We start from the raw sequence: 27,324 nt of genomic DNA, 5'->3' as shown, positions 1-27,324 counted from the left end.
GAGAACCTTTTTCCTTCCCTTGGAAGAGTCAACTGTGAATGCGATGGGTTCTCTCTCCCCCCTGTTTACAGCCATATTACCATATATGTACCTGGGTGAGGGCATCTTAAGGAGGCTTGTGCTTCTCAGGAGGGAGTGTCCTTGGCCTCCAGCCAGGAGATTGATCAAATGCCAGCAACTCTTCCTTTTTCTGTGCATACTCTTGTTTTCCCTCTAAAAGTCCTCATGGTTTGCCTGGCTTTGCCCACTGGGGGCTGCTTGACCTAAACATGAAGTGGTGTTGGTGGCGGCTGTGAGTCCTCCAGGCCTTGTTCACATTTCTGAGGGACCAGCTACCTATGGCTTCTTGGATCTCCAGGCACTTTTAAGCCTTGCCACGTAGGCCCTTCTCTTTGCAGCCTAACTTAAAAGGAAGCTTTTTGATTTTCTCCTTTTTAAACAATCATTTTTAAAGCAAGCAGCAATAAAACTAGTACTAAAAGACTTTGGCAAAGGCCCTTTGTTTTTTAGGGAGTGGAGGTGATGTGGGTATGCCAAGAAAGAACAGGCAAGGCTGATGGATTTCCATTGGCTACATTTTTCGGCAGAAGAATGACTTTCCAAGCGCATTGTACTTTTGAGCCAAGAGGCAAAACTTGGTGACTGAAGGGTAGACCCAGAGGGGGCGATGTAGGTGTGATGCAGTCATCCATTCTTCACCCAGTGGTGCTTTGGTGGTTTGGGTTTTGCTAGGAATAGTGGAGAGAATGTTCTGCTGGAGTTGGCATTGACATGTTCCGATAAATGCATCTCATGATGTGTCCCTGGTCTGCATTCACTCATTATTTGGACTTGCTGGGTGATGGGGCTGATCCTCAACTGATCGTAAGCTCTAAAAAGTTCAATAAGGGTAGTTTATGTGAGTAGGAAATAGAATAGATTCGAAATAGAGCAAGCAGCAGTGTTTCCTGTGTTTTACTTCCTATGTGCTAAGTAAGCCCATTCTTTCCTTTTTTTCGTTCAATCCTCAACACAACTTTCTGAGGTAAGCCCTCATGATGCCCATTCTGCAGATGAGGAAATTGAGGCCCAGAAAGAGTAAGTAACTTGGTCAAGGTTCCAAACTTCCCCTCACACTTAGAATAAACAGTATACTTTTTACACTTGTGAAGTCCCACTGTCCTGGCTTCCCTCTTCTCGACCTTCCCCCGTACTTTCTTCTTTTCCCCATGAAATTCTCCAGACATGGTGGCTGGCTTTCTGTTTCTTGAACTTGCCAAGCTCTTTTCTGCCGTAGAGCCTTTGTACTAGCTGTTGGCTCTGCCTAAAATGCTCTTCTGCCTGATTTTTTTGCATGGCTGCCTCTGTCTTGACTTTCAGGTCTTAGCTTAAATGTCTTCACTTGTTCTTTCTGACCAGCCAAAGTTAAGTTGTCACCCAATCACTTTTAATTCTCTGTGTAGTACTTAATCACTATCTGACTTGTCTTGCTTGTTTCTTCCTTTTGTTTGTTTACTGTCTGCCTGCCTTCACTAGAATATGTGTATCATGAGAGCAGGGACCTTGATTAGATGTCTTCTTTTGACCTGCATCCCCCGCACTGGACTAGGGGTAGCACATAGCAGGTACTCAATAAATGTGTTGAATAAAAAGGAGGATTTAGGTTTCAAATCAAGGGGTCCTCTCTAAAGGCCTGGCTGTTCAATTGTGTGTTTTGCATCTTAATCCTTTCCTATCCAGTTTTTTATGCAGTATGAGTCCAAAGCACATAGCCAGCGAGGGCCAAAGCAAATCTTAAACCAGAGAGAATTTATAGCAGCATTTTTCAAACTTTTGGGTCTTAGGAGCTCTTCGCACACTTAAAAATTATTGAGGACCCCAGAGAACTTCTGTTGATATGAGTTATAACAATCTGTATTTATCATATTAGAAATTAACACCAAGAAAATTAACACTGAGAAAACATAAAAAAAAAACCGTTACACATTAACACAGTAACATTTTTTGGGAACAATATTTTTCAAAACAAAAAAATTCAGTGAGAAGAGTGACGTTATTTTACATTTTTGCATTTTGCTTTAAGGTTTTGCTTAATAGAAGATAGCTAGTCACGTATCACGTATCTGCTTCTGCCTTCAGTCTCACGTGGCATCGCATGTCTTGCAGCCTCTGGAAAACTCCACTGTACACATGTGAGAGGCTGAGTGAAAAGGCAAATGACACTTTGGTGTTGTTTTGAAAATAGTTTTGACTTTGAAGATCCCTGGGGGGGATCCTTGGGAGCCCCCTTGGGTCCCTGGGGCACCATTAAGAGCCTCTGGCTTGTAGGATAGGTAGGTAATTTGGGAGGTTTGGTGGTGGCATGGAACATTTGAGAGAGGGAGAAGTTGAAGGCTTACGTGGCAGGATGCAATTGAATGCCCCTAAGTCTGGATATTGTATCAGATCTTTCTGTTCAGAAATATATGCATGGGGATTCGTTTAAGCTGTTTTTTGCAAAACAAAATTCCTTTCCAGCTGAAGCTCCTCCTGAATTGCAAAGCAACACTGAGAACTTGGAAGCTAGGGTACTTGTCTTATGTTCATCTTTTTCAGATGAGCAAGATTATACCAAGCAGTCCAAAAGTTCTGCAGTGGGATGGGTCATTAAAAAATGATAAAGCATAGGTTCCCCTCCATGTCTGGACATAGTAGCTTCAAATGCAGCTTCCTTTGTAGCTCTTAACTCTCCAAACGTTACTTGGTTCTTCCAGTAGCTTTTGGCCTCAGATGAAGTTGCGTCCTATCATAGAAATTAGGTTGTCTTGAAGGTTTTTTGCTGTCAGGGTCTGCCACAACTGATATTTAAGACAGGAAGATGGGAGCTGTTAAAAATAGATGAGCTATTCTGTACTAGCCAATTTAACTGTTTAAGAAGGGTAAATGATTACAAATCTAGGCCTCGGGGGAGTATTTTGCATGTGTCTTGGGTGATGTATATAAGATTGTCCGAGTTAAGGTAATTGGGAGGCAGAATATTTGGGGAGCTTGGACATCAGGAAATGAATGGTGCACTGGGGGGCAGGCGTGGCTGGGGTCCTTAGTGCCTGACATCGGGGCTTGGTTGCAAGGGCCTAATTTCAGGGCAATGTCAGTGGGGCTCCCCCACCCCATTACTCAAAGTCGGACTGTTTAGCCCCAAAGTCCAGGTGGCATCATCTTAATTAAATAAAGGAGGCTTGCTTCTACATGTCAGTAAAAATCTGCAGGTCGTGGTTTTGGGGTCCATTAACTCCGTTGTCCATCCACCGTTGAGGATTAAGTGATACCTTAGGTAACTTCTCGGTTAATGAAAGTGTTCTAATTTAGTCTCGTTTCAGGAGTTGCTAACTTTTAAATTCTGAATTGTGTGTAGGCGAAAGTTGAGATTTTCTTTTTAGAAAAGTGAATATAATGCAATTAGTTAAGTGTGTGCAGGAGAAATAGATGGGAAAAATTACAATAAGTGAGATTTCTGCCACAAAGCTTTTAGCAAAAAAAAAAGAAAGGAAGAAAAGAAATCTAAAACCTATCCTGAGCTACTTAAAATGAAATGAACGTACTTCTTTTTCAGTGAGGCTGTGCTTTAGCCTGTCTTAACACCAAAGTGGAAGAGGTTCTAAATATTGAATTACCATTCCTTTGAAGAGGTTCGTCCCCACCCAGCAGGGGCCTGGTTCGATGTTAGAAGAAGGGGGAGTGCAATTCCGTCGGGCTGTCTTGGGTGTCGTGAATCTGGGGGCTGAAAAGCAGCAATACCTTGGATGACCTGTTCCAGTATCAGCCGCCTCCTAGGCTGACAGAAGATTTAAACATTCCTGGGACCTTTGTTTATTTGGATGTGTTTCCAGCAGAGCTGACAAAGTAAGAAGCATACATCCAGTTGAAGAATCACAAGTTATGGGCAGAAGTGAGTGAAGACTTTGAAGGAAGGAAAGTGAACATTTTCGTTTCAGTCTCATTCGAAAATACAGAAAATGAGCCCTTGGGAAGGGCCAGGTATTGCACTGAGCACTTTGTATGGATTATTTGGTTTGCCCCTCACAGTGACCCTGAGAAATAGGAAGGGTTGCCTCCCTGTACCCACCCTCCCCCTTTTTTTTCCCACAAGGATGAGGGAGCTGAAGTTCAGAGAAGTTATGTAAGTACTTAAGAACACACAGCTGGTAACTGATGACACTGCAATTTGAACCTAGGTGTTCTGAGTCTATGGTTCTAGCCTTTTTGGACATAACGAGGGGGTGGTCAGTTGGAGAGGGGTACTTCTTTCCAGGGGTAGAATTTGGAAATTTTGTTTCAGGCTCCCAAATTTAAAAAGGGCCAACAGGCCCCTACTCTTTATTCTTGATCCAGCAGTGTAAACTTGGCTTTAATTAGTTTTAGGAAAACAATCACCTGAAAAGCAGTATAAGTTCTTTTAGGCAGCAGATAAGATGACACTATAGTACATTGAACCCAAATTTGATTGCTTGCATGTCCCAGGCCCTGTGCTAGGGACTGGGATGTGCTCGGGAAGAAGAATTCTGCCATCCTTGCCCTTGTGGGCTCACAGTCTAGTGGTGAAGACAAGTAAATAAGCAAACCAGTGAATAAGCAATTTTAGGACAGTGGTTGTGGGCCCAGATAGGGTGATTGGGCTGTTATATAGAGAAGTATGTTGGGGACATCTAACCCAGATTTGGGGAGCCAGAGATGGCTTCCCAGAGGCAGTGACATCAAACTGGGGCTTGTAAAGGTGACTGGGAATTAGCCACAAGTGGTGGTGGGGGAGAGGAGGAACATCAGGCTGCAGGGATAGCACGTGCAAAGGCCCAGGGGACAGAGAGTCACACAGCATGTTGGGGAATCTGGGACAAGTTCATTATGGCTAGGCTGTAGAAGGCAGTGGGGAGAGTACAGAGAGATGAGGAAGGAGGGATAGGCGGGGACCAGATCATGAAGAGCCCTGAAGAGATTCTGGAAAGTTTTAAGCAGAAGAATGATGTGTTCTGATTTATGTTTCTAAAAGATCATACTGGCTGTGTGTGTAGAATAGATTGAGGGGGAAAGACGGATTCAGAGAGATGAATAGGAAAGCTTTATGGAACCCAGTTGAGAAATGATACTGGCAAAGATTTGGGTGGGGAAGAGGAGTTAAAAAGAATTGGAGGATTCAAGAGATATATTAAAGCTTAAAATCAGTGAGATTTGGTGCTCAGTTAGACTTCTTCATTCATGTATTTGCTAAATATTTACTGAGCACCTACCATGTGCTAGGCATTGGTGATGAGAATACAATGGTATGCAAAACATATCCCAAAACAGATCTCAGCTTTAACTAGGGCAAGGGGTGGGACAGGGATGCGTGTGTTTTAGACCTGAGGGAACAGCGTGGGCAAAGGCCTGTGGCAGGGATAAGGAGAAGGGGAAGACTAGAGGTGCCACCACGCTTTGTGGTAGTAGATGAAGTGGGTATGGAAGAGAAGTAATCGGGTAGACAGGTGAGCTCTTTTCAGTACATTGAGATGCTGTGGGAATCCAGGAGCTGAATCCCAGTAGCTGTTGGCCGTGAGATGCAGCTTTGGGAATCCTCATCATATAGAAGTCACTGGAGCCAGCAGAGTAGACTAGATGAGCAGAGAGGTATAGAAAAGGCAGAGAGCCACACAGATTCTGAGATTACAGATTGGGAGGACCACCACCTCTGGTTTCCGTTCTCCAAGGAGATCTTTGAATTTGTGTGTTTTTATTCCCACCTTTCTTATGAATAGAATCAAACGTCCCTTTTCTTGACTCATTGCTTGGGGAGCAGTTTCAGTGGACAGTGAACTGAAGCTGAGCCAGCAGGTGGTGTGAGGCTCAGCAAAGCTGCCGCAGCCCCCGTCTGCGTGAGGACCTCACAGAGGTAGTAGTCCACCTTTCTCTGCCCTGGTCAAGCCACCCTGGAAGAATCCTATTTTAAAAGGTGCATCAGCCCATAAGAGCGGTGGTGGGAGGTGGTGGTGGTCTAATACTAGCTTTCATCGGTTCCACACTGACTTCCTGCCAGGTACTTTGCTGAGTGCTTTATAAACATGATCTTACAGAACCTCATGACAGCCTGCTGGGGGAGCTACTGTTATTATCCCCATTTTATAGGTGGGGAAAGTGAGGTTTAGGGAAGTTATGGAACTGGCCTGAAGTCCTACAGCGACAAGGTGGCAGAGCTGGGGTTTGAACCCTGGCATTCTGACTGCAGAGCCTCAGCTCCTGCCTGCCATGGGGTGAGGGGTGCTCTTGAGGCCAGGCTGTGTCAGGGATGGGGGAGAATGGTGATGCTTTGCAAACAGAAGCAACGTCTTCAGGAGAAATCAGATAGAGAGCATTCAGTGTTTAGAGGTCTTTGAACATCAGAGGACATGTCAGTAGCAGAAGTTCTGGGAGGCAGTTGTCCTTGTGTGGGGGTAGGGGAGGGGACAGGAGTGTTTTCTAACTGGGCTCTTTGAACCTGGAACAGGTCCCATTGCCAGGTGTTCAAGCAGAAGCTGAGACCATCCACAGGAGACATGGTGGGAGCTTGCATTATTGGACAAGAGATGGAATTACAGACTTTACAGGGTTCTTTCCAACATTGATTCTGATTCTGTAGATTTGGAAAGGCCAGATGCTCTGTGGTTGGGGGTTGAGTATAGTTCCGTATAGTTCAGCTTTTTATCAACTGGGGAATTAGGGGGGATAATTATCTTCCCTAAAGCAAAATATATTGTCACAGGTCATACAGGAGTTCATTTGTTATGATTCCCGGCTGACTTTTTATAAAGGGAATCCTTTCCAAGCCCTAGAATCATCTGGAATTGTACTTCATCTCATTAAAAAAATAATAAAGTAGCTAGCATTGAGCAGGGAAAGTCTGCCAGTCACTGTACGAGGCCCTTTCCATGCACTGTTTCATCTGTTCCTCACAATGGCCGCTTGATGTAAGTATTATCCCCATTTTACAGATGAAATGAAAGCAGAGAGGCTTAAAGTGTGCTGGGTGGCAGTGGTGGGCTAATAATAATAGCTTGCACAGAGAGAGCAGCGTTGGAGTTCTGGAGCTGACCACTCAAGCCTATTCTCACATGTCAGGTAACCAACTCAGACAGTGTGTTAGCAAAGGGCCCTGAGTGTCCATATAGTATTTGGCGTCCCAGGGTCATGCAGATGGCAGGTTGGCACTGGCTCTGTTTTTCTCTTTGTTGGTCCCCAGCCATTGTGTGAGTGACACAGCAGCTCTGGGTACAGCTGCGAGAAGTTTGCAGGCACAAATGGTCCAGGACCAGATAAAGAGGCAGGCTCTCACTCTCTGCATCTGAACAACAGGAAGTCTTTCAGAAGTTTGCTCCCAGGCCCATCCCTCACGGACAGACTTTCCACCTTCTCTGCTGCAGGCCCCAGAGGCCTCTTCTGTTGACTTTCCCGGCCTTTGTTTTTCCTCCCAGGACATCCCTGATGATTGCAGCAGGACCTCTCCTCCTTCCTGTTCCCCTCCTTCCTCTCCTGTTTCCTCTCCTCCTCTTCACTAATGGAAGGTGAGGGGAGACCTCCAAAGGTTTCTAGCCAGACCAGGAAGGCTTCTACCTGGTCCTTTGTGAGGGGACTTATTGCTTGAGACCCCTGGGGAGAAATCTGTCTCCCCCCCTGGCCCCACTTTTTGGTTGTTTTTCTTTCTTTTTTTTTAATTTGAGGCCCCTAGCAGATTCCCTAGTTGAGGATCATTAACTGGTGGATGTACTGGTTTGTGTTTTGGGGGGAAATATAAAATATGGCTAAAGTTTACTCATCCAGTTGTCTACTTAATAAGCATGTTGGCTAGGAAGAAGATATTATTTTTTTTTGACTTTTCAAAGTGTTATGTGGCCATGGTAGAAAAATTAGGAAATAGAATTGTGCATAAAGAAGAAAATCAGTTCTCCATAATCTTACCATCCAGAGAATAAGTATAGTTGACACTTGAGCCCATGTTCCAGGAATCATCATTGATGAAAAGCTCTGCTTACGAGTCAAGTTACCTGGGTTATTACCCTGGCCTTCCTCTTGCTAATTATATGTGACATGGGCATCTTAACTTCTCTGTACCTCGGTTTCGCCAACAATAAAATGGGAGTAATGGTAGTGCCTGCCTCATGCTGTGGTTGTGAGGATTCAGTAAGAGAACATTGGTAAAGCCCTCAGCACAATTGTGGTCATGATGATGCCTGATAAATGTTAGCCGTAATTATTAGAAATGGTAATAATGCAGAACCATGCTGTAGGAACACGGTGTCCAAACATCTACTGCAGTTATCAACTGCAGGCAACTTTGAGTACCTCATGCTTTGTCATTCCAGAACACTGAATTGTGTCCGCTTCTTTCCATTAAGGGCCTGGAACCTTTCAGTAAGGTAACGAGGTGGTGGGGAAAGTTCTGAAAACAGAGGTCACACTGCTCTTTCCTGGCCTGGTCTATGTTGGGGCCAAATGCTCATTCGAAGGGCAAACCCGAAAGGAGAGAGTTAGTCACACGAGACAAGGCGCTCTTGCCCAGCACATACCTGCTCTCCTGCGTTCAGCACCTCTGCAGTGTCCTCCTGGGAGACCAGAGTGTGGAGACACAAATTTGGTCTGACTCAAAGTTCAAACAGAACTTGTTTTCCAATAATCAGTCCCAGAAGTACGCTGACTTCCTGGCCCTTTATGATAATGCTTTTAAATATAAGCGCATAAGGAAAATATTAATACCCCTTAATGTTTTTCTTTTGTGCAGCTTTTTTGGCTGTTGTTTAAAACATTGGCTTGCCTTTAGGTATAAAATATCCAGTTAGGAAGAAATGGCATGATGACAGACTTGATTCCAGAGACTGGTACTTGGCGAATTGTCCCTCTGCACATTATTTGTGTATCTTTCCCCAAGGTCTAGAGATACTGTCTCTTTTGTTTGCGAGTTTATTTGTTTTCTCAGTTGCTGTCTCTCTCTATAAATAAGTTCATGTTCAATGAAATGCGCTTTATCTCTCTTGCAGTGTCTGGGTTGTTCTGGGGGATAAATTAGTTTTTCCTTGCTGTTTCTCACAAGCAGTGAACTGAGGTTCTTCAACAGTTTGTTTTCAGCACCTGGCACTCCTACTACGCTAGGAGAAATGCTTCCTGAGGTTTCCTGCTGATCGTAGTCGCACAGTTCTTCCAAAAAGAAAACTTGGCACCCAGAAAGCAATTTCGGGAGAGAATACTTTTACACGCTCTTACAACTCTTGTGGTTTTACAAGTGAATGATTTCTGGCAGAGAAAGTTGAGCAAAGAGGTGGGAAAAGATGTTTAGGGGGTCTGGGTTTAGAGGAGAGGTCTTGGGAAGACCTGGGTTACTCTGCGTCTACACACCAGGTGCCTGAGGAGATGATAGTGCGTTAGCTGCAGTCCACGCAAGCACACTGTCCTCTCACTTAACCCAGCTTGTTCTTTAAATGTCAGTTTAGCTTTTTATGATTGGCTCGCACTCCTCAATATTTATGGCCCTGATGAAAGCTGTTTCTATGAGTCGGTTCAGTATTTTTGTTGATATGTGTGTGGTGTGTGCGGGTGTAATGATTTCTGCTCTGTGTAGAGATTTCCTGGAACTAAAGAGCGTTTTCTAGGACTGCCCCTAACTAGCTGGTTAGGGGTTCTTAACCGACCTGAGCTGCCTTATTCTTACCTGCGTCAGGAAAGGTTTGGAGCAGGTGCTATCTAAGATCTTTTCTCCCTCTGCAAGTGTTTCTTGGTGAAGGATGAGAAGGAAAGACATTGAAATAACATTTGGGTAAAGTGCGTATAGTTGCTGAATTCTTAAAAGGCCTCTAGAGCTTTGTGGTATTTGTTACGAGATGTCGTTGTATTAATTTCACTTCGTTGCTGTGGTACCTCAGCCCAGGCACCACCTGGCCCAAGTTTTACAGCAGGTGTTTCCTTCTGACTTAACATTCCCCCAGGCAGATTGAATATGTTAATGTTTCCTAAGTCAGACTTTCCAACTCCTTAATCACTGCAAAGTTCTTGGCCGACTTCCCCGCGGTCTTTGTATTTACTGTTTGTTATTGAGGGTCCTCAACTTGTAGAATCGGATACAGGCGTGGTTTTGTTAGAAACAAGCGATATTGTGGTTGGAATATCCTGTAATTAAATAATATATGGAAAAAAATGTTGTTGCATATGTCCTTGCTTGGCTCATTTAATTGCCTGCCTGTCACACTCTCATTTAAATTTGACTTTTAAGTAGAGTGCTTTGGAAAATTGAGCTAAGCCAACTCTCAGTGACTCCCCCCCCCCCCCCCCCCCCGAGCATTTCTTTCCTTCTAATAACTTTGCATATTTTACTTTGTCTAGGATTTTCAAGAAAGACATGTCTGACAAGATGTCTAGTTTCCTACATATTGGAGACATTTGTTCTCTGTATGCGGAAGGATCGACAAATGGATTTATTAGCACCTTGGGGTAAGAGCACCCGATTTCTTGTGTGGCTGGATTTGTTTAAGACATCATAACATTAGCTTAAAAACTGATTTTTCTAAGATAAGAATGTTACCATTTAGTTGGCTTTTGCAGGAGTGGTTGGAATCATGAATACCAAATCCCACGTGAGCCAAATTTCACCTCTTACACAGAAGTACTGTTTTCCTGTCAGTTCTGGAAGAGTGAAATCTCATTAGTTAGGAATCTGTTATTTCACAATTTATTATAATTTCCTCTTCCTTCATATATAAAGGGGAAAGTGCTAAGTGTATGGGATAAAATTTTAAGATTAATGTTTACACACCCCAAAGAAGTGCTTTTTAGTTTCATAAAACCTCATATTGTCAAATGGTGACTTGTCTGCCCTATAAGCAAAGACCAGAACTTCTCTGATGCCTGTGTCTCTTCTTCGAAGCAGAACCTTTCCTGCTTTAAATTGCTGTATGCATTTAACAGTTATAAATTGCACAAAGTTCTGTAAATCAGATTTTTGCTCTTTTCTGCTTTTTTCCATTTTTATCCAACTTTGAAGGGTATAAATATATTCCATAATGTACTCATTTGATTATTTTCTCCCTTATCCTACTGCTATTGTCTAGAAGAGGAAATGAGCAGTGAAATAGCACTGAAGGCAGACAGAAGCAGAATAGAGAATCAAGATGGTTAATTCCAGAATAGTCACGAATGGTCTGTATTGTCTTTGTGTAGAAAGGAGTAGTTGGACCCTGGGGTGGCATTGTTGCATTTGGCAAGAGCTGGTCTCAAATAAATGGGGAGAGGGAAGGCCAACAGCTTTTCTAAGAACCTCATTTTTATAGCAGCCAGAACCTTCCTTCTAATCATAGCTTTTATTTAAAGCATGGTTGTTCTCTGGTATTTATGCAGAGTATTTTTAGGCTCTCATTCAGGTTACTCCAGCCTCAAGGAGCAAGTTATTTCAGGTATAGAATTATAGTTCAATTGGACATCACTGTACAAAAATTTCATTTTCAAAGGTCAACTGATAAAAAGAAGTCATCCACAACTGCCTGATCACCAAATCCAGTGTTTCTCAGTCCTTATCTTTTTTTTTGTGTGTGTGAGGAAGATTAGCCCTGAGCTAACATCTGATGTCAATCTTCCTCTTTTTTTGCTGAGGAAGATTGGCCCCGGGCTAACATCCGTGCCCATCTTCCTCTAGTTTATATGGAACGCCGCCACAGCATAGCTTGACAAGCGGTGTGTCAGTGCACACCTGGGATCTGAACCTGCGAACCCTGGGCCGCAGCAGCGGAGCGCGCACTTATCCACTGCGCCACTGGGCCATGCGGTCCTTATCTTTTTTTAACCTTTCTACACTGAAGACCCACCCCTCACCATTTATCTTCTGTGGGTTTTGGCAAAGAGGCCTTCTGTGGCTTGTGCCTCTGTCCCTTTTTTCTTCTTGGCTGGCTCCTTCCTTTTTCCATCCTTCATGGTTGAACCTTTTATCCTCCTTTTATTTTTCAGCAATAACAGCAACAATAATAAATAGCGGTAACCACTTATGTGAGTCCCATGGGTGTTTGCAGCACTGTGCTAAGTACTGTACATACATCATCCCTTTAATCCCCAAACAGCTCTTTATGGTGAGCACTCGCATTATCACTGTTTATGGAGGTGACACCTCTGAGCATCAGAGAGGTGAACTTACCTGCCCAAGGTTTCACGGCTTCAAACACTCAGGACTCTGAGACCAGTGCTCCTAACAGTGCCCTTGGCGTGGCAGACTTTCCTGACCACCTCTCTCTGGCTGAATTTTGTTGCCATCCTCCTTGCTGTCTGCCCACAGCTCTTATCTGGATGCCCTGTTCAACCTCAACCCCATCTTGTGCCCCATTCTTCCTCTGTGGCCCTGATTTCTTTTAATGGCACCATTGTCCTCATCACCCAGGCTCACTTCCAGTCAGTTGCTGAGCCCACTGCTGTGCCAGCCCCTGAAATCTTAGTGTTTTCTTTTCTTCCAGAGCATTCATTCTTAGAATTCCCATAAGGAACAAATTCTTTGCTTTTTAAGAGTTTTCCTTAGCTATTATAAACAAAGTAATGATAAGTCCCTTCCTTTTTCTTTAATGTGAAGATGATTCTTTTTTGAATTTTGGGCTCTAATACTTGCTTCAAATGAGTATTTTATTCCCTTGGTTCCCTGCACATATTTGAGGATAACTGGCTAAAAATGGATTTGGAAAATTAAGTTTGATCTTCTTTTTCCTTTTAACGTCTTGAACACATATGGAGCACCAGTTGCGGATGATGATGAGTGACGGCCAGTATTGTGGAACTCGGCGTCTAGCTCCCCAGCCTGGTTCCATTTATGTAGATGGCAGTCACCTCTGAAGGGCTTTATTGACTCACTGAACTTGAGAACTCGAATAGGCCCTTGGAGAGCCCATGTGTGTGCACGTGCGGCATCAGAGATGTGCTTCCTAATCACCTGCGGAACTTCTTAAAAAAAAAAAGGTTCTTGGGTCCCATCCTGGAACACCCCCTTAGTAGGCCTGGGGATAATGGGGACATGGTATTAAGGTATTTTAGAAACAAAAAGTCTGATGAACATCTCCCCACTGGAGAATCCTTGAGACCAACTCTGATTTTACAGATGAGGAAACTGTGACCAGGACAAGTAAAGTGGTGTAGTCACCGTCATGCTGCCAGTAGTGGCAGAGTGCCATCTACAATTCATTTTACTTTTAGCCCAGTAAAAAAAAGTAGGGCCCTTTCTCCTGCCCCTTCTTCCTTGTTTGAGAACTTGATGATTAGTTAACCCAGCCCTACATTGGATTCCAAGGTGCCGGCCTCCCTTCACATATTATGTTAGATCTGGTGGCATTACTGTATTTACATTCACAGGGGCTCAGGGTAGGGGTTTTATATGTACACGTTCTGCTTTTGACTTTTGCATAAAAACTAAGGCCATTGACCACGCTGTCCCTCTTGATGATGCAAAGAGTTCTCGTATCTTGGAGCCAAAGGAGTAAGCCGCTGGTGGGCTACTCTGGACACTTTGATTCACCCACCAAATACATACTGAGCACTTAGCCTGGGCAGGAAAATGTACTGGCCCTGGGCATCTCCTGGGCTACAAAGCAGGCAGCTCTCTGCCCTCATGGAGCTCGTAGCCTAATGCACCATTTGTGCTTCAGCCCAGTGAGGTTGAGAGGACAGAAGGGGAGAGGCAGAGACGGCTTGGAGCAGGAAAGGCTGGGGGCCTTTGTGGAGAAGGTGGGGGCTCTGAATCAGGGCCTTGAAAGACAGCACTTTAGGAGGTGAAAAAGAGTTTTGGTGGAAGGAACAGTAAGAATAGAGGCCAAGTATTTAATGGTACCTTGCCTGTGGCATAAGAGGCAGCCCAGACTCATGGAAGAAACCCTGGAAAACCACAGCATATTAGCTGGGAGCAAGTTCTGTGTCACTTGGAAAATGAGCTGATCCTACCAATATCAGTTTTAGGTACGTGGACAAGTTATTTAAACTTCTCAGAGCCTTAATTTCCTCATCTTTTCAAAAAATATATATATATTTTAAAATTGAATCTTCTAATAGAATTGTACAAGTTAGATCGGTCAGTCAGGACTTTAAATGCTGAGTCTTGATATAATTTGGGGCTGGTTGTTTGTAATTTTTTGCACTTTCCCCGCTAGTTGCTTTTGAAGCTTCGAAGTCCTTTCTTATTTCCATGCATTTGCACTTCTGGTTCCCTCCACCTGAAAATGTTCCTCTGGTCTTCATCCTCCCACCTCTGTTGCAACTTCCAGTAGTTCCAAGATGACCTGGCAGCAGCTCCTCACTTGGCCTCGGGCACAGTTAGTTTCTGGCTGTATTTTGTTCTTCCTTGTCTTACAGCCCTGAGGTTATATTCTCCTTATCAGTTTGCTTTTGTGGCTCCTGCGCTAGCTTTGAGCTCCCTAAGGGCAAGGACCTGACTCATTTTCATCCTCACATCCCAGGGCCTAGCACGGTGCCTGGCACAAAGTGGGCCCCTCAGCTACCATTAGCTAAATGCACTGATCCTTTGCTGTGCCTCCCGACTTCAGCGTTATTGCATGCTGTGCTCAAATCCATTATGGATGTGGTTAAGGGAAAGGAGCCACAGAGAACAGTAGCTTAATATGTCCATTGCAGAAGCAGAACCTTGGGCTTTGGATTCAGTTTAGGTCCCTGCATAGGAAACCTCTAGTGTAAATAGGTCCCTGGCAGGAGAATATGGCAGCCCAAGCTTTGCACACAACCCTGATGTTTGATTTTTGCATAGTGCTTAGGTTTTATTTGCTTAGATGTGGCTTGATATAGCCTTAATCTTTGTCTTCTTTGCAGATTGGTCGATGATCGTTGTGTTGTACAGCCAGAAGCCGGGGACCTTAACAATCCACCCAAGAAATTCAGAGGTAAGTTGGTGACTTTCCTGAAGTGGGCACCTTGCCTCACTTGAAAATTTATGAAGTATGTTGCAGTGTGTGGGTTTTTTTTTTTTTTTAAGCAATTGTAGGTTTATTATGTATTTTTTTAAAGTGTGATTTCATTTCTGAGATTATGACCTCTTGAAAATGCATAAATAAGTTTATTGTCAAGATTGGGATGGCTTTTTTTAGAGCCTTAATTTGTCTATTGAATACATGTTGGTAAGTGCTAAGTCAGTTTAAAGCCTTGTCTCCAAACAGGATTTATGAATCTAGTCACAAGGAACATGTGTTATTTCCGGAGATCTCGCTGTTCTTTTGGGGGCTCTGATATTCTTAAATACCTCAACCTGGAGTGAGAAGTTCTTGATTATTGCACTTATTTTTTGAGTTACACGACATAGGCAGAATGGCCTTCCCACCGGTAGCCTACCAGTGTTGGCTTTCTTTTTATGCCTCTTATGTTTGGCCTCTTCCTCACAGGGTAGCTTAGTTTATTCTAAGAGGTGCTTAAAATATAGTTGGTATCTTAAGATGCTAAATGTTTTGTTTTTATTTTTGTTGTTGTTGTGGTTAGTGGGTCTCAGCTCTAGCTGTGTAGTGGGAGAGATTTAAAATTAAACATACTTAGAGCCCCACTCCAGACCAATCAAATGAATCTCTGGAGGTTGGGGCCTGGGCACTGGCATTTTTTAAGGCTTCCCAAATGATTTTTATATGCAGCCGGGGTTGAGAACCCACTGGGTTAGGTATTTGACTAATGGCCTCAGTCCCAAAGGGCTCAAATCTTGCCATTTGCAAATTATGTCATTTGAGTTATAAGTTCTTATTGTTAGGTGAATTAGAAACTGACTTTTCTGGATAAAAGCAAAAGAAATTAGAATAAAATAGAAAGTAGACGTTCAGATGGAGAGAAGCCATTTGGAAGATGTTTGGTGTTGAGAAGCATCCAGTTGGCATGAGGCTGTTAGGAGAGGGGAGGGGGCCTTAAAATAAAAAAGAGTTGTTGACATGAGGCCTGTGTGACAGGAACCTGGGGTAGCTGTTGCCTCTGCTGCCTTTTCTTCTCAATCTCTCCTCCATATCTTTTTCCAAAACAGAATCCTGAATTCAGCAAAAATGAAAGATTTGAGCTAATGATTGTAATCCAGTCACTCATAGAATTAATTTCTTACTCTGAATAATATATAGTGCCTTGTTTATCTTTTAACAGAGCCAAGATCAGTGGACTTGGTGCCAGGCACTGTGCTAAGGGCTCTGCGTGCACTTTTAGCTCATGGAGTTGTCTGTCCATCCTGTAAGGGAATCGGTGCCCTTAAAGGTTGAGGTTAAGTAGCTTGTCTGGGGTCACATAGCTGGCGCTGATGGAGCAGGAGCTATAGTTCTCAACTTTGGCTGCACAGAAAAATCACCTGGGGGACTTTAAAAAATACTGGTGTCAGAGTTTCACCCCCAAGGACTCGAATTTAATGGGGCTTTGGGATTTTTGAAAGCTCCCCAGGTGACTCGCCTGTGTGGGCAAGGTTAAGAATCACTGGTAATAGAGCCTGGGCTCTAAACTACCAGCCCTATTACTTAGGAGTGAGCTGGTCCAGGCTTGGCTTTTGCAGCTGGGACCAGGTGGAGGGATGTGAGTCAGGAGTCATTGCTTGGGTCCAGTGTGAGCTCATATCCCATTCTACACATGGGCCATGCGTGTGGGGAAAGGAACCTGGGAAAGATGTTAATGCACTGTACAAAGTTAATCAGTAGCTATTTGAATACAGGGTTAGAAGGTTAAAGTAAATAGGACCGTAGCCAGGGGAAGTCAGAAGAGATATATGTTTTCCTGGCACTAGGGTAAAAGTGCTTAGATGTATATCTGGTGGCTGATTTGCAGGGACTGTTTTGAAATAAAAGCAACGCTCTGTGGAGGCCATTTGGAATGAGGTAAACTCCGTTTATGGCCTGGCCCGGCTCTACAGGTTGTCACGTGACGGTGACTTGATTTGTTGACTGGCTTTCACCATAAATTAAAAATAAAGGTTTGTAGGTTGTGAGGTGCTTTGTACTTGTGGGAAAATCTGGTTCAAAACAAGCTCTGCTGCAGCCTTTGTGAATGTAGGTCAGGACTGTCTAAATTCCTCGTGCTGAACTGGAGGCCCTCTGCACACAGGTGAAGCGCCCAGGCAGCTCTCCCTTTGCAAGCTGCTGCAGGGTGCCAGTAAGGTCTCTTCCGCCCTGGAACCTGGGCGGTGAGGGTTTAATCATTTTCCAAAGCATCCCTTCAATTCTCGTATAGCATACTTAAAAAAAACTTTTTTTCCTAAAATAAAAGATCTCTCTTTTGGAAGAAGGGATTACTGCCTTTTCAAATATAAGTATATTTTGAACTTGAAGTCACTTTGATGTTCAGCAATTGTGCGTAGGGCAGTTGGGCAATTTGGAGGCATTTCTGGTCCATTTCCTTGCGTGCCTTTGCACCCTGGAGTTGAGCAAACACATATGGAAAAGTGAGATGCTGGCAAGCAGCTGGATAGCATGATGGAGTCTTTATCTGGGCAATCAGCAGAACTACATTTAATCATTTGGGTTTGCTGTGGCTTCCATTGTTTCCTTGCCAAGTTATTTCCTATATTGAGAACCATCATAACCTGTTCTTAAGTAAATGGAAACCAAAGGCCTATTTATGCAATACTCCCTGTGGCTTCTGACTCGGGGTTTTTAATTTTATGAGCCCCTCTTGAGATCTGTCACCCTAGTGGTTAATAACATAGACCCTTGGATCAGGCTTCCTAGATTCAAATCCAAATTCCACTTATTCTTAGCTATGTGACTGGACAAACTGCTTAACCTCCATGAACCTTGGTTTTCTCATCTGTAAAATGGGAGATGATAGTAGTCCCTACCTCATAAGGTTATTGTGAAGAGTAAATGTATGTTTAGAATTTAGTACTGAGGGAGACTGGCCCTTGGTTATGGGTTCAGTAAGCCTTAGTTATTATCTTTTTATTCCCATTACTTAGTACAGAGCCTGGTACTCATAAAATGGTGGCAGAAGGGAAAGGAACTATATGTGATTCCTTTAAGGATATGAGAATAATTGTATATTGTTCTTCTTTTTGTCTTTAAATGCTTTTGTGGGTAAGGGTGTGCACATGGACCCATAGGCCTAGATTTGAGGCCCACTGTTCCTATATTCAAGCTGAATGACCTTGATAGATTACTTAATTTTTCTGAGCTTGTATCTTCATCTGTAAAATGGGGGAAAATAATTCCTTCCCTAAAAAGGTAATAGGATGGAAGAAGATAGAGATAAAGAGCCAGATGGAGTGCTTGGTGTACGAAACTTGCTCAGTGACTGGTAGCTGTTATTTTTCGCAGTAGTTGCAGAAGAGTTGAACTATTGAACACGCTTGCTTCTTTCTGATGGGTATAGTACATTTCCAAGTGAATTACTTTTTTTGTAATTCCCTTGAATATATCTCCTGCTCCTAACTTCTTCTGTAGGAAGAAAAGATTGGCTGCACATCTGTTTCACATAAGCCAAGTCTTTTTCGTTATCCAAATGAATTTTGGGCAGCATCCCTGTGCTCTAGGTGATGAGAAGAGCTGAGATGTAGAAAATTGAGTTACTTTACTCCCTTTGTTCATGTGGTACCATTTTAAAGCACCAGTGTCCATGGAAGGTAAGGCAGAGTATCTTTTCTCCCTGATTGGTGTTGGCTCGGCCCATAATCTTGAAAGAATAGGAAAGGCAAACATCAAATTGAAACCAGGAATAGAAACTTGGTGGTTAGTGAATTCTTTTTTCTAACTTTTCCACTTCCACTCTCACCCATCGCTTCCCCCTACTGAATATAATGGCACCTTCTACAAAGAAAAGATGGAAACCAACAACCAGTCTCCATATTGATCTCAGAATCTCTGCTGTGTGAAATACAACCTCCAGGGTTGTTGGAGTAGAAATAAGGACTGGGGCTTTCAGGAAATAAAATAGGCTTTAGTGTTGATCATGCCATTTTTTGTGTAACCTCTTTTTTCAAATTTGGGCCATGGTCAAGTTTCTGCCCTCAAAACTTGATCTTCTCTATTCAGTTTAAGAGACTGATCTTGGCCCCAGATTCTTGATCTTGGACAGATTCTATCGTATCAGTGTCACCAAAGTGTGAGAGATTTTTAACATTGCAGGAACCCCTTAGTTTCAGAAGAAAAGCTGTTTTGAAGGGAAACTCACGGTTTAAGATGGGGAGAAGTTTGGGCAGGGAAAGGTGAGGAGAAAGGAAGCATTATGATGTCATTCAGTGGTTTATATGGATTGGGGAAGAGGTCAGAGATCAGGCTGAAAGTGTGGATCGTCTAGGTAAGTATTCCTTGTCCCCTATATTTCCTCTCTCCCCCTTAATCAAGTTGGTTTCAAGCCCAGTAATCCAGTAAGCTATTGTATTGTGAAAATGAGTGTTCAGCTCAACAAGTACTGAGGGCCTACTGTGTACCAGCTGCTGGCCTTGGTGATAGGGGAAGGCAAGATGAGTTAAACACAGACCACTTTGCTTTCAGGAGGCTTAGGATTTCATGGAGAAATAGACCCACATCATAAATAAAAGTAGCCAACATTAATAGAGCATTTACTTTATACAAAGTGCTTTCCATATATTATCTCTTTTAATCTGTGTAACCTACCTATGTTCTCATTATGCAGATGAGGAAGTGGAGGCTCTAGTTCTCCTTTGGGAGTACAGAAGAAATTGAGTAACTTGTCCATAGTTAGTTAAATGTCACTTCTTAGACTAATGGTCATTCATTCATTCCACAGACATTTATTGGACACCTCCTATATGCCAGCCGTTTATCCTCCAGGGAGGAAAGATACAGACATTCTCAAGGAAGTCAGTGCCAATACACAGTTAAAATCTTTAAGGAACTTGTTTAGAGTAATTTGTTGTCCAATAGCTGTTTATATGCAAGTAGAAGCAAAGCAGGTGAACTATCTTCCTACATAGTGTAAAAATTGCCCCTGCAATCTCGTAGTTTGTTGGGGCAAAGTAGATGATGACACTTTTCACATGCATTTTCTCCTTTAGCTTTGCAACACCTCCTCAGCCCGGTGTGCATCTGTTTTGTACCTGATGCCATTTTGGGTGATAAGGGTTGAGCATCTGGCCCAGTGTCATTTGACTTGTGAGTGTCAGAATCAGCCAGAACCCTATCCCAAAGGCCTGGGCCCAGTGCTTTTCCCCCTCTCTGCCCTAGGGACCCTTCTCCACACAAAGCACAAGTGTTCCTTCAAGCCGTGGCCTTTGTCACCTCCAGTCTCTAAATGAGAATGGACCAAGTTATTACATTTTTGCTGTCTGCCCATGCTCTTTTTAGGACCATTTAAATGAAGAAGAAAGCCAGGTGGGAAGGTGGGAACCCTGGACCCTTTTGACTTAATGCATTTTTAACTATCACCAGTGGAATACTCAGTGTGTTACCTGCAACATGATTTGAGTCCTGTTTGTAGTGTGAATGAGGGTCTGGTCTAGGGCAGTGTAACCTTGTCTCTGGGCATCTCCATGTTCGCTGATGACTCCTGATTGCTCTGCATGTGCCCTACTTAACACAATGACAGGGGCTGGCCTGTGGCATAGTCGTTAAGTTTGGTGCATTCTGCTTCAGCAACCCAGGTTCACGGGTTCAGATCCTGGGTGCGGACCTACACCACTCATAAGCCATGCTGTGACAGCAACCCACATATAAAGTAGAGGAAGATTGGCACAGATGTTAGCTCAGGGCTAATCTTCCTCAAGCAAAAAAAAACAAAAAACAGGAAGATTGGCAACAGATGTTAGCTCAGGGCTAATCTTCCTCAGCAAAAAAAATAAAACATTATGGTCTCAGGGCGATACTGAGAAGAGGAGTATGTTGGTTGGCTATGAGAAGCCACTCTTGGACTAAAGAATAGCCGTCAATTTGAGGATCAGACTTGTGGCCTTTTTATTTTTACTGGACCCTTCTTTCCTTAGCACTCCTAGAGTGCTTGTCCTATGTCAACCCATCTATTTAGGGGACTTGTGGATTTAGTAGGATGGCTTGGTTGAGAGAGAGAACGGTTTCACATCCCATGTAAGCTCTTTGTGAACTGTCCTTGAACCTCCCAGCAGCTTTGAAAGGGGCCTCAAATAAGAATCGCATTTTTCATGATCGAGTGATCAGAAGTACTTGAGTACCAACAATCTACTTATCTGATCATAGTTTTGCCTGCGATTTCGGATGGAAGTAGGGAAGGGTCCTTAGCAGATGTAGGAAAACTGCTAAGACGGGAGTAAAGAGTACCATGTGACATCAGAGCTAGCGTCCAGCTGAGTGTCTGCTGCCAACTGCTCTGATACTTTGAGGGAGTCATTTCATCTCTCCAGGCCTAAGTTTCCCCATCTGTTAAATGGAGTTTAGGTGAAGTGACCTGCAGGATCCCTTCAAGCTTGAAACTTTGTGGTCAGTGCCAGAAACAGGCTGGTTAACATTTCTTAAGAAAGTATTGATGTTCAGAAGCTTTGTGCTGTCCAGGAGTAGTTTTCTGTTCCTTTGGGATTACAGGTCGTCTTTGTCGAGATAAGATGAATAGATGGAAACAGCCAGGACTTACTCTGAGGCCAGATGGGGATGCAGTCAGGATCTTGGGTCACAAAGGTCATCTGCGCTAGGGTGGCCATGACAGACTCACCGGCTTAGCTTCTTTCAAACTACCCTCTTCGTTGCACGTTGTCTTAATTGTTGCTAAGCAACATTGTTTCTTCTTTTTTTCTTTTGGCAAGGTCTTGAAGGAACAAACCCATATCTTATTTGGTTTTAAATACCCACATGCAAAGGGGAGGGCTTAACTTAAATTTTGTTTGTTCTTTTGATTCTCATTCATGGCAGGCCTTTCTCGGTGGGGGTACAGGACTTAGTTTCTGCCTGCCTTGTTAAATAAGGCAGAAAAATCAGTCTATTTAAGGTGCTTGTCAAATATAAGCCTTGAGGCATATTGAAGGTTTTGTGTGTATGCGTGCTCGCGCTGCTGCTTTATAGGAAAGTCACTTGCAACTTCCTCTGTATTCATAAAATCAACTCAAATTTAATAAAAAGATTAGTAGGTTTTTTTATAATCTTCATTTCAGATTTACCAGCTTATCTCAATCTTGCACCAGCAGACTCCATTTAAAGGGAGCAACACTGTAATTTAAATCAATTCCCTGGGCAACACAGAATGCTCACAGTGTGTTACACAATCACCGGGTTGGTGCCTGCTGCTTGATTATGCTGGAGTCCCACACACCGCGCGTGTCCCTTGCTGGATGTCTGCCTACCTGCTCAAAGCTTTGAGATGCCTGTCTGAAGGCTCTAGGCGTCCTGCGCATGGGCACAAGAGAGCTTCTGCTTACTCGGATGCCCTGGATGGCTTCTTCTTTGAATACCTGAGTCACTCATGGAAAGAAGACCCCAGACCCCTGTTTTATATTCATTTACTCATAATAATAATTCATTTGCTAATGGAGAACAAATTTCAGCGCTATGTGCATAAAATGTTTCCAGTGCAACGAATATGTTTTCCTTGTCATCTAATTGAGTCTCAGTATTGCGGTTGTGGCTTCCTCCATTGATGGCAAAATCAATTTTGCTTTTGAAAGGACATTGAGCAAGTGTAATGACAATGTTGTCATACTGTTATATGGTTCTCCTGAAAGCAGGACATAGTGGTTGGTTAAGGACCTTTTCTTTTGGCAAAGGCTTTTATAATCCTGTCTTCAGCACGTTGATGAAGATATGTGGTGAATCACTTGAGTTTATGATAACTCTTTCTCTTCCTTTTATGACACATGAGGAAATTAAAAAGATTTAGGAAGTTTCCTGGGGTCAGTGAACAATTCTATGTCAAATTTGGGATTGGAACACACCCTGGGTTTCCACCCACACTATCTTTCAGACTGCTGTGTTTGGGCCATGGATTAAAAAAATTTTCTTGTCCTATCACCCTGGGTAATTAATGATAATTGGTTTTTTGTGTGTGTGAGGAAGATGAGCCCTGAGCTAATGTCTATTGCCAATCCTCCTCTTTTTGCTGAGGAAGATTGGCCCTGGGCTAACATCCGTGTCCATCTTCCTCTACTTTATATGTGGGACACCTGCCACAGCATGGCTTGATAAATGGTGCGTAGATCCGCGCCCAAGGATCCGAACCTGCGAACCCCAGGCCGCTGAAGCGGAGCTTGCGAACTTAACCACTATGCCACCAGGCCAGCCCCAATAATGTTTTTTATAAATGCAAATAATAGTGAATACCTTGTATAGGGCTTACATACATTAATTAATTTAATTTAATCTATTTAATTTGTTTAGTTTCCTTTACATATATTAATTTATTTAACCCTCGTAACAACCCCATAAGGCAGCTGCAGTGCTGTAAAAGCCTATCCTCCTTTTATAGATCTGGAAACTGATGTGCAAAATGTTGAGTGTTTGGTCCAAGATTACATAGCTAGAAGTCGCAGAGCCAGGATTTGAACCCAGACAATGTGACATCAGAAACTTTCCTTTTAATACCTACTCTAAACTGCCTTGAGGAGGAGACTGGCCTTAAAGTATCCGTTTACTGGATTTCTGAATCAGTTTTCTCCTCTACTACCCCAAAATACGTCATTCTGAGATGCATTGACACAGGAGCAAATGTCTATATACTAGAGATGCATGCTAACTGCCTTCTTAACAACCTTGAGTGTAGTATTTATCACAGCTGTCTTCTATTTTTGTCTCCGCAACTAGATTTTGGAACCCCTGGAGGGACCAAATCTTACCCTGCACTCCTGGCCCAGTGCCTGACATAATGCTGGTTCTTAATTAAAAGCTGGTTGGAAAGGAATTAGTTTCTTTCTAAAATGGGTTTCAGTGTTTCCAGGTCTAGCAGTGTTTTCGCTGATGACATTTTAGGTCAACTGACAGCTGATTTTTTTACACAGATGCCTTATGCTGTCCTATAAGCTATTTCCAAACTACCTGAGTCTGGTACTGCTGAAAAGATTTCTTACAGTTGACTTGTCTTTTCCCTGGAAAGTAGACTGGCCTCATCCTCTGAGGGTGTCTTCTCCTTGACCCCCAGTGTTTGATCTTTTTTCTCTCTTTTATGCCTATAGTTTTGAGGTTCTTTGGCTTCATTGAATACATGATCATGAAAAGCAAATAATTATTAAGTACATTCCTCCTTTGTGTCTGGCCTTCTGGTAAGGTCATAACATGCTTTTGCTCTTGACGGTTGGAGCACCCCTGTGGTGTGGGTGGTGTTATGATCCCCATTATACAGTTGGGCACCCTGAACCCAGAGAGGGTCAGTAACCAAACTGGACCCAGAATTTGAACCCACATCTGGAGGGCTACAAAGTCTCTACTTAACTACTCAAGTGAATTAATAGAGGTGTGTTGCTCAGGAAACACTTGGGGCCTCTTATCACATCCTGGGGTCCACATTTAAGAGGCATATTGCTCAGTGGGAATAAAGCTAAAGGGAAGGGTAACCAGGAGGAGAGGTCTCAAAACCATTATGTTCATGTTGAACCATGAGTCACTGAGAGAACCTCAGACATTTTAGACAAGCTGGGGCAACAGCATTCCTCATCTACGTTGCCACAGCCGCCTCCTGGTTGGTTTCTACATTTCCCCTTTCGCTTCCTTTGTGCCTGCATGTGGGCACCCCTCAAATCCACCATTCACTGCTGCTAGAGGAGTCATGCAAATTTGATGGTGTCACTTGGCTGCTTGGAGCTCTCGGTGGTTCCCCAGAGATGCTTAGGATGAAGGACATACTTTCAGGGTTCGCAGGGCTCTGCATGAGTTGCCCTGCTTACCTTTCAGCCTCATCTTTAGTCCTCACCCCACGTTCTGTGCTCTGCACAGATTGATATTTTGCCTCCTGGCAGTCAGTGTACTTGCTCTGCTCTCTGGGCCTTTGGATGCCCTTTTCTTCCCTCTGAAATGATCTCCCCGTCTCTTTCGTTCCTCCCGGGACCCCCAGTCTTTCTAATGCCCACGCATCCTTCAAACCTCAGACATCCTCTTTGGGGTAACTGCTGATTCCTGTGTGCAGATAAGCTGTCTCTCCCTTTACACAGACTCTGAAGCCAGACTGCTTGGGTTTGACTCTCAGTTCTGCTTTTTTGCTGGTCAGATCACCTTGGACACATTATTTAACCTCTCAGTGCCTCCATTTCCTCATCTGAAAAATGGGCAGATTATTATATGTACCTCACAGCGTTTTTGTGAGGATCAAAGGAGACAATTCGTGTTAAGCACTTAAAGTTTAAAGAAGAACCTGGACCATATTAAATGCTGTAAAACTGCTATTCTTGCTGGTTTATGACTTTGCTCTTACCCCGCTCCATTAAGTCAAACTGTGCCTGTCTCCCCTAGGGCTTTGCACAGGCCCTGGCCTATAGTAGGCACTTAGATGTTTGTAGAATGAATTAAAAGAGATCTCTAAGGCATTACTTGTGAAACTTGAATGTGCATAGGAATCACGTGGGGATCTTGTTAAAAGGCAGATTCTAATTCAGTAGGTCTGGGGTGAAGCCTGAGATTCTGCATCCTGAGATTCTGAGATGAGCTGCCATGCTGATGCAAGGCTGTAAGGAGCAATTGACAGTTGTCTTCCCTTATTTTAGGGCTGTCATACAGTGAGATATGTTCAGAGCCCAGAACAATAGAGAATTAGGGCTGGCAGATCAAAGAGACCAGAGGCAGAGGTTTAGATTTAAGGAACTTGCTTCTGACTGTAAGTGCTGAGCGATTGCACAGGGAAGAGGCCTGCTTCTAATTACTGTTTCCCGTCATTCAAAGGAGACTGACCATTTGTCAGGGATGTTGGAGGGGGAATTTCTGCTCTGGGATAGAGGTTAGGTAGATGGTCCCATTTGACTGTAAGTGTCTGTGTTTTCCCACCAAAGGACCCAGCTGTTCCTTCTGTTTTTGCTTCCTGTGGAATCCCCGTGGTTGGGGGCGTGGGGTCAACAAACAGCTGGGAAGTGTACAGATACACTCTCTCAATGAGAAGCTGTCAGGGAACCAAATGTGTTCAGGCCAATTGGTGGAGAACATTGCAAAGCAGTGGAAAGATGGAATTATTGAATATTTGAAAAGGTGAACAAATATAAAAAACAAAATCCTTTCTGTTCACCTTTTTGAATATTTAAAAAGTGAACAAATATAGAAAAGCAAAAACAAGAAGGTCCTGCTGAATATCTGGTTTTAACGAGCAGGTCAGATGTACTGGCGAGGCCATAGATTGTAGAGGTTCGGAGTGCTGGCTCTGGAGACAGACATGGGTTCAAGTCCCTGCTGTGTGACCATGGACAAGTTATTTAATCTCTCGACACGTTAGTTTCTCCACCTGGTGACTGTGGTTAATAATAGTATGGAATGGACGGGACTGTTTTAGGATGAGATGATGCACGTACACAGCGCAGTGAGCAACATGCCCAGCACAACCTCAGTGCTCAATAAGTGGTAGCTAAGTAGCTGTTGTGACTACATATGCAATTAGCAGTTTTCAGGACATCACTTGGGAAGATCAAACATGGCCCTTGCCATTTCATAAAACATTGATATGCCTGTTTTAAAATTTCAGTACATGGAGTATATACAAAGGTATCCATAGCCAGACACGCTTTAACCTTCCTGAATTTCTTAGATTTTGTGGAGTGTGCCTCATAATTGAGAGGGAGCTCTAGAGCTTGTGGCCTTTTGAAGAGAAGCCATCAGGCCTTTCCTCTAATTGCACCAGCCTCGATCAGTTACTGATGGGGTGTTTGCCCAAGATGGTAATCCTGCCTTATGTATAGAATGACAAGCCTAGCCGAGAGAGGAAGTTGTGTTTATCTTAACCCAAGCAGCAGGCATTCCAACCACTCTTGACAGACAGGAGGAAGATATTGCCAATCTGCTGCTTTCCTGAAAGCCGCCCCTCCCCTCCCACTGTGTGTTTTTTGTAAGTTTGGAGGGGTTTCTGCCAGTCGGCCTGCAAGAATGACATTCTCTACCTGGCTTTGAGGACAGCTGAGCTCCCAGGAGAAGGAATGTCCAGTGGCTACTTCGTCCGTAGTATTGGCCAGGGTGGAGACACCTCTCCCTAAGGTGAGAGGCCAGCATGACTCCTATAGAAGGCAAAAATTGTGCTTGTGTCCATTGGCACTGGTTTGGGGAGATTAGTGGAGAGTGGCCACACGTGTGTGGAGAACCATACATCCCTTTGTAGAGTCAGTCTTTTTTCCTTTACAAAGCAATAGCTGGAGGTCATTGCCGAAAAACTCCAATTTCAGCAGTTGCAGTAATTGAGAAAATAAGTTGGGCAATTATTCCTCTTATTGAGATTTAAAAGTTCCTTTTTTCATCTTGTATTTTTCCGGGTACATTTGAGTTCCAATTTGGGTGCTTCTGAAATGTCTGGATGTTTTGTGCTGCTAAA

At 43.5% G+C, this 27,324-nt stretch overlaps 1 protein-coding gene across 5 annotated transcripts in view; it reads left to right on the top strand.

The window, feature by feature from the left end:
• The window catches only part of ITPR1 (inositol 1,4,5-trisphosphate receptor type 1), a 317,336-nt gene that overhangs the window by 11,001 nt on the left and 279,011 nt on the right, over positions 1 to 27,324 (top strand). For all 5 annotated transcript variants that reach the window (XM_058563442.1, XM_058563433.1, XM_058563427.1 and 2 more), the window contains exons 3-4: positions 10,333 to 10,440; positions 14,791 to 14,861. In XM_058563442.1, coding sequence (XP_058419425.1) covers positions 10,349 to 10,440; positions 14,791 to 14,861 — 163 coding nt within the window. In that variant the 5' untranslated portion in view covers positions 10,333 to 10,348. The remainder of the gene's footprint in view (positions 1 to 10,332; positions 10,441 to 14,790; positions 14,862 to 27,324) is intronic.

Source organism: Diceros bicornis, chromosome 2, assembly GCF_020826845.1.
Source record: "Diceros bicornis minor isolate mBicDic1 chromosome 2, mDicBic1.mat.cur, whole genome shotgun sequence".
Classification (NCBI taxonomy): domain Eukaryota; kingdom Metazoa; phylum Chordata; class Mammalia; order Perissodactyla; family Rhinocerotidae; genus Diceros; species Diceros bicornis.
The sequence above is the reverse complement of the archived record's forward strand: the minus strand, read 5'-3'. Positions and strand labels throughout refer to the sequence as shown.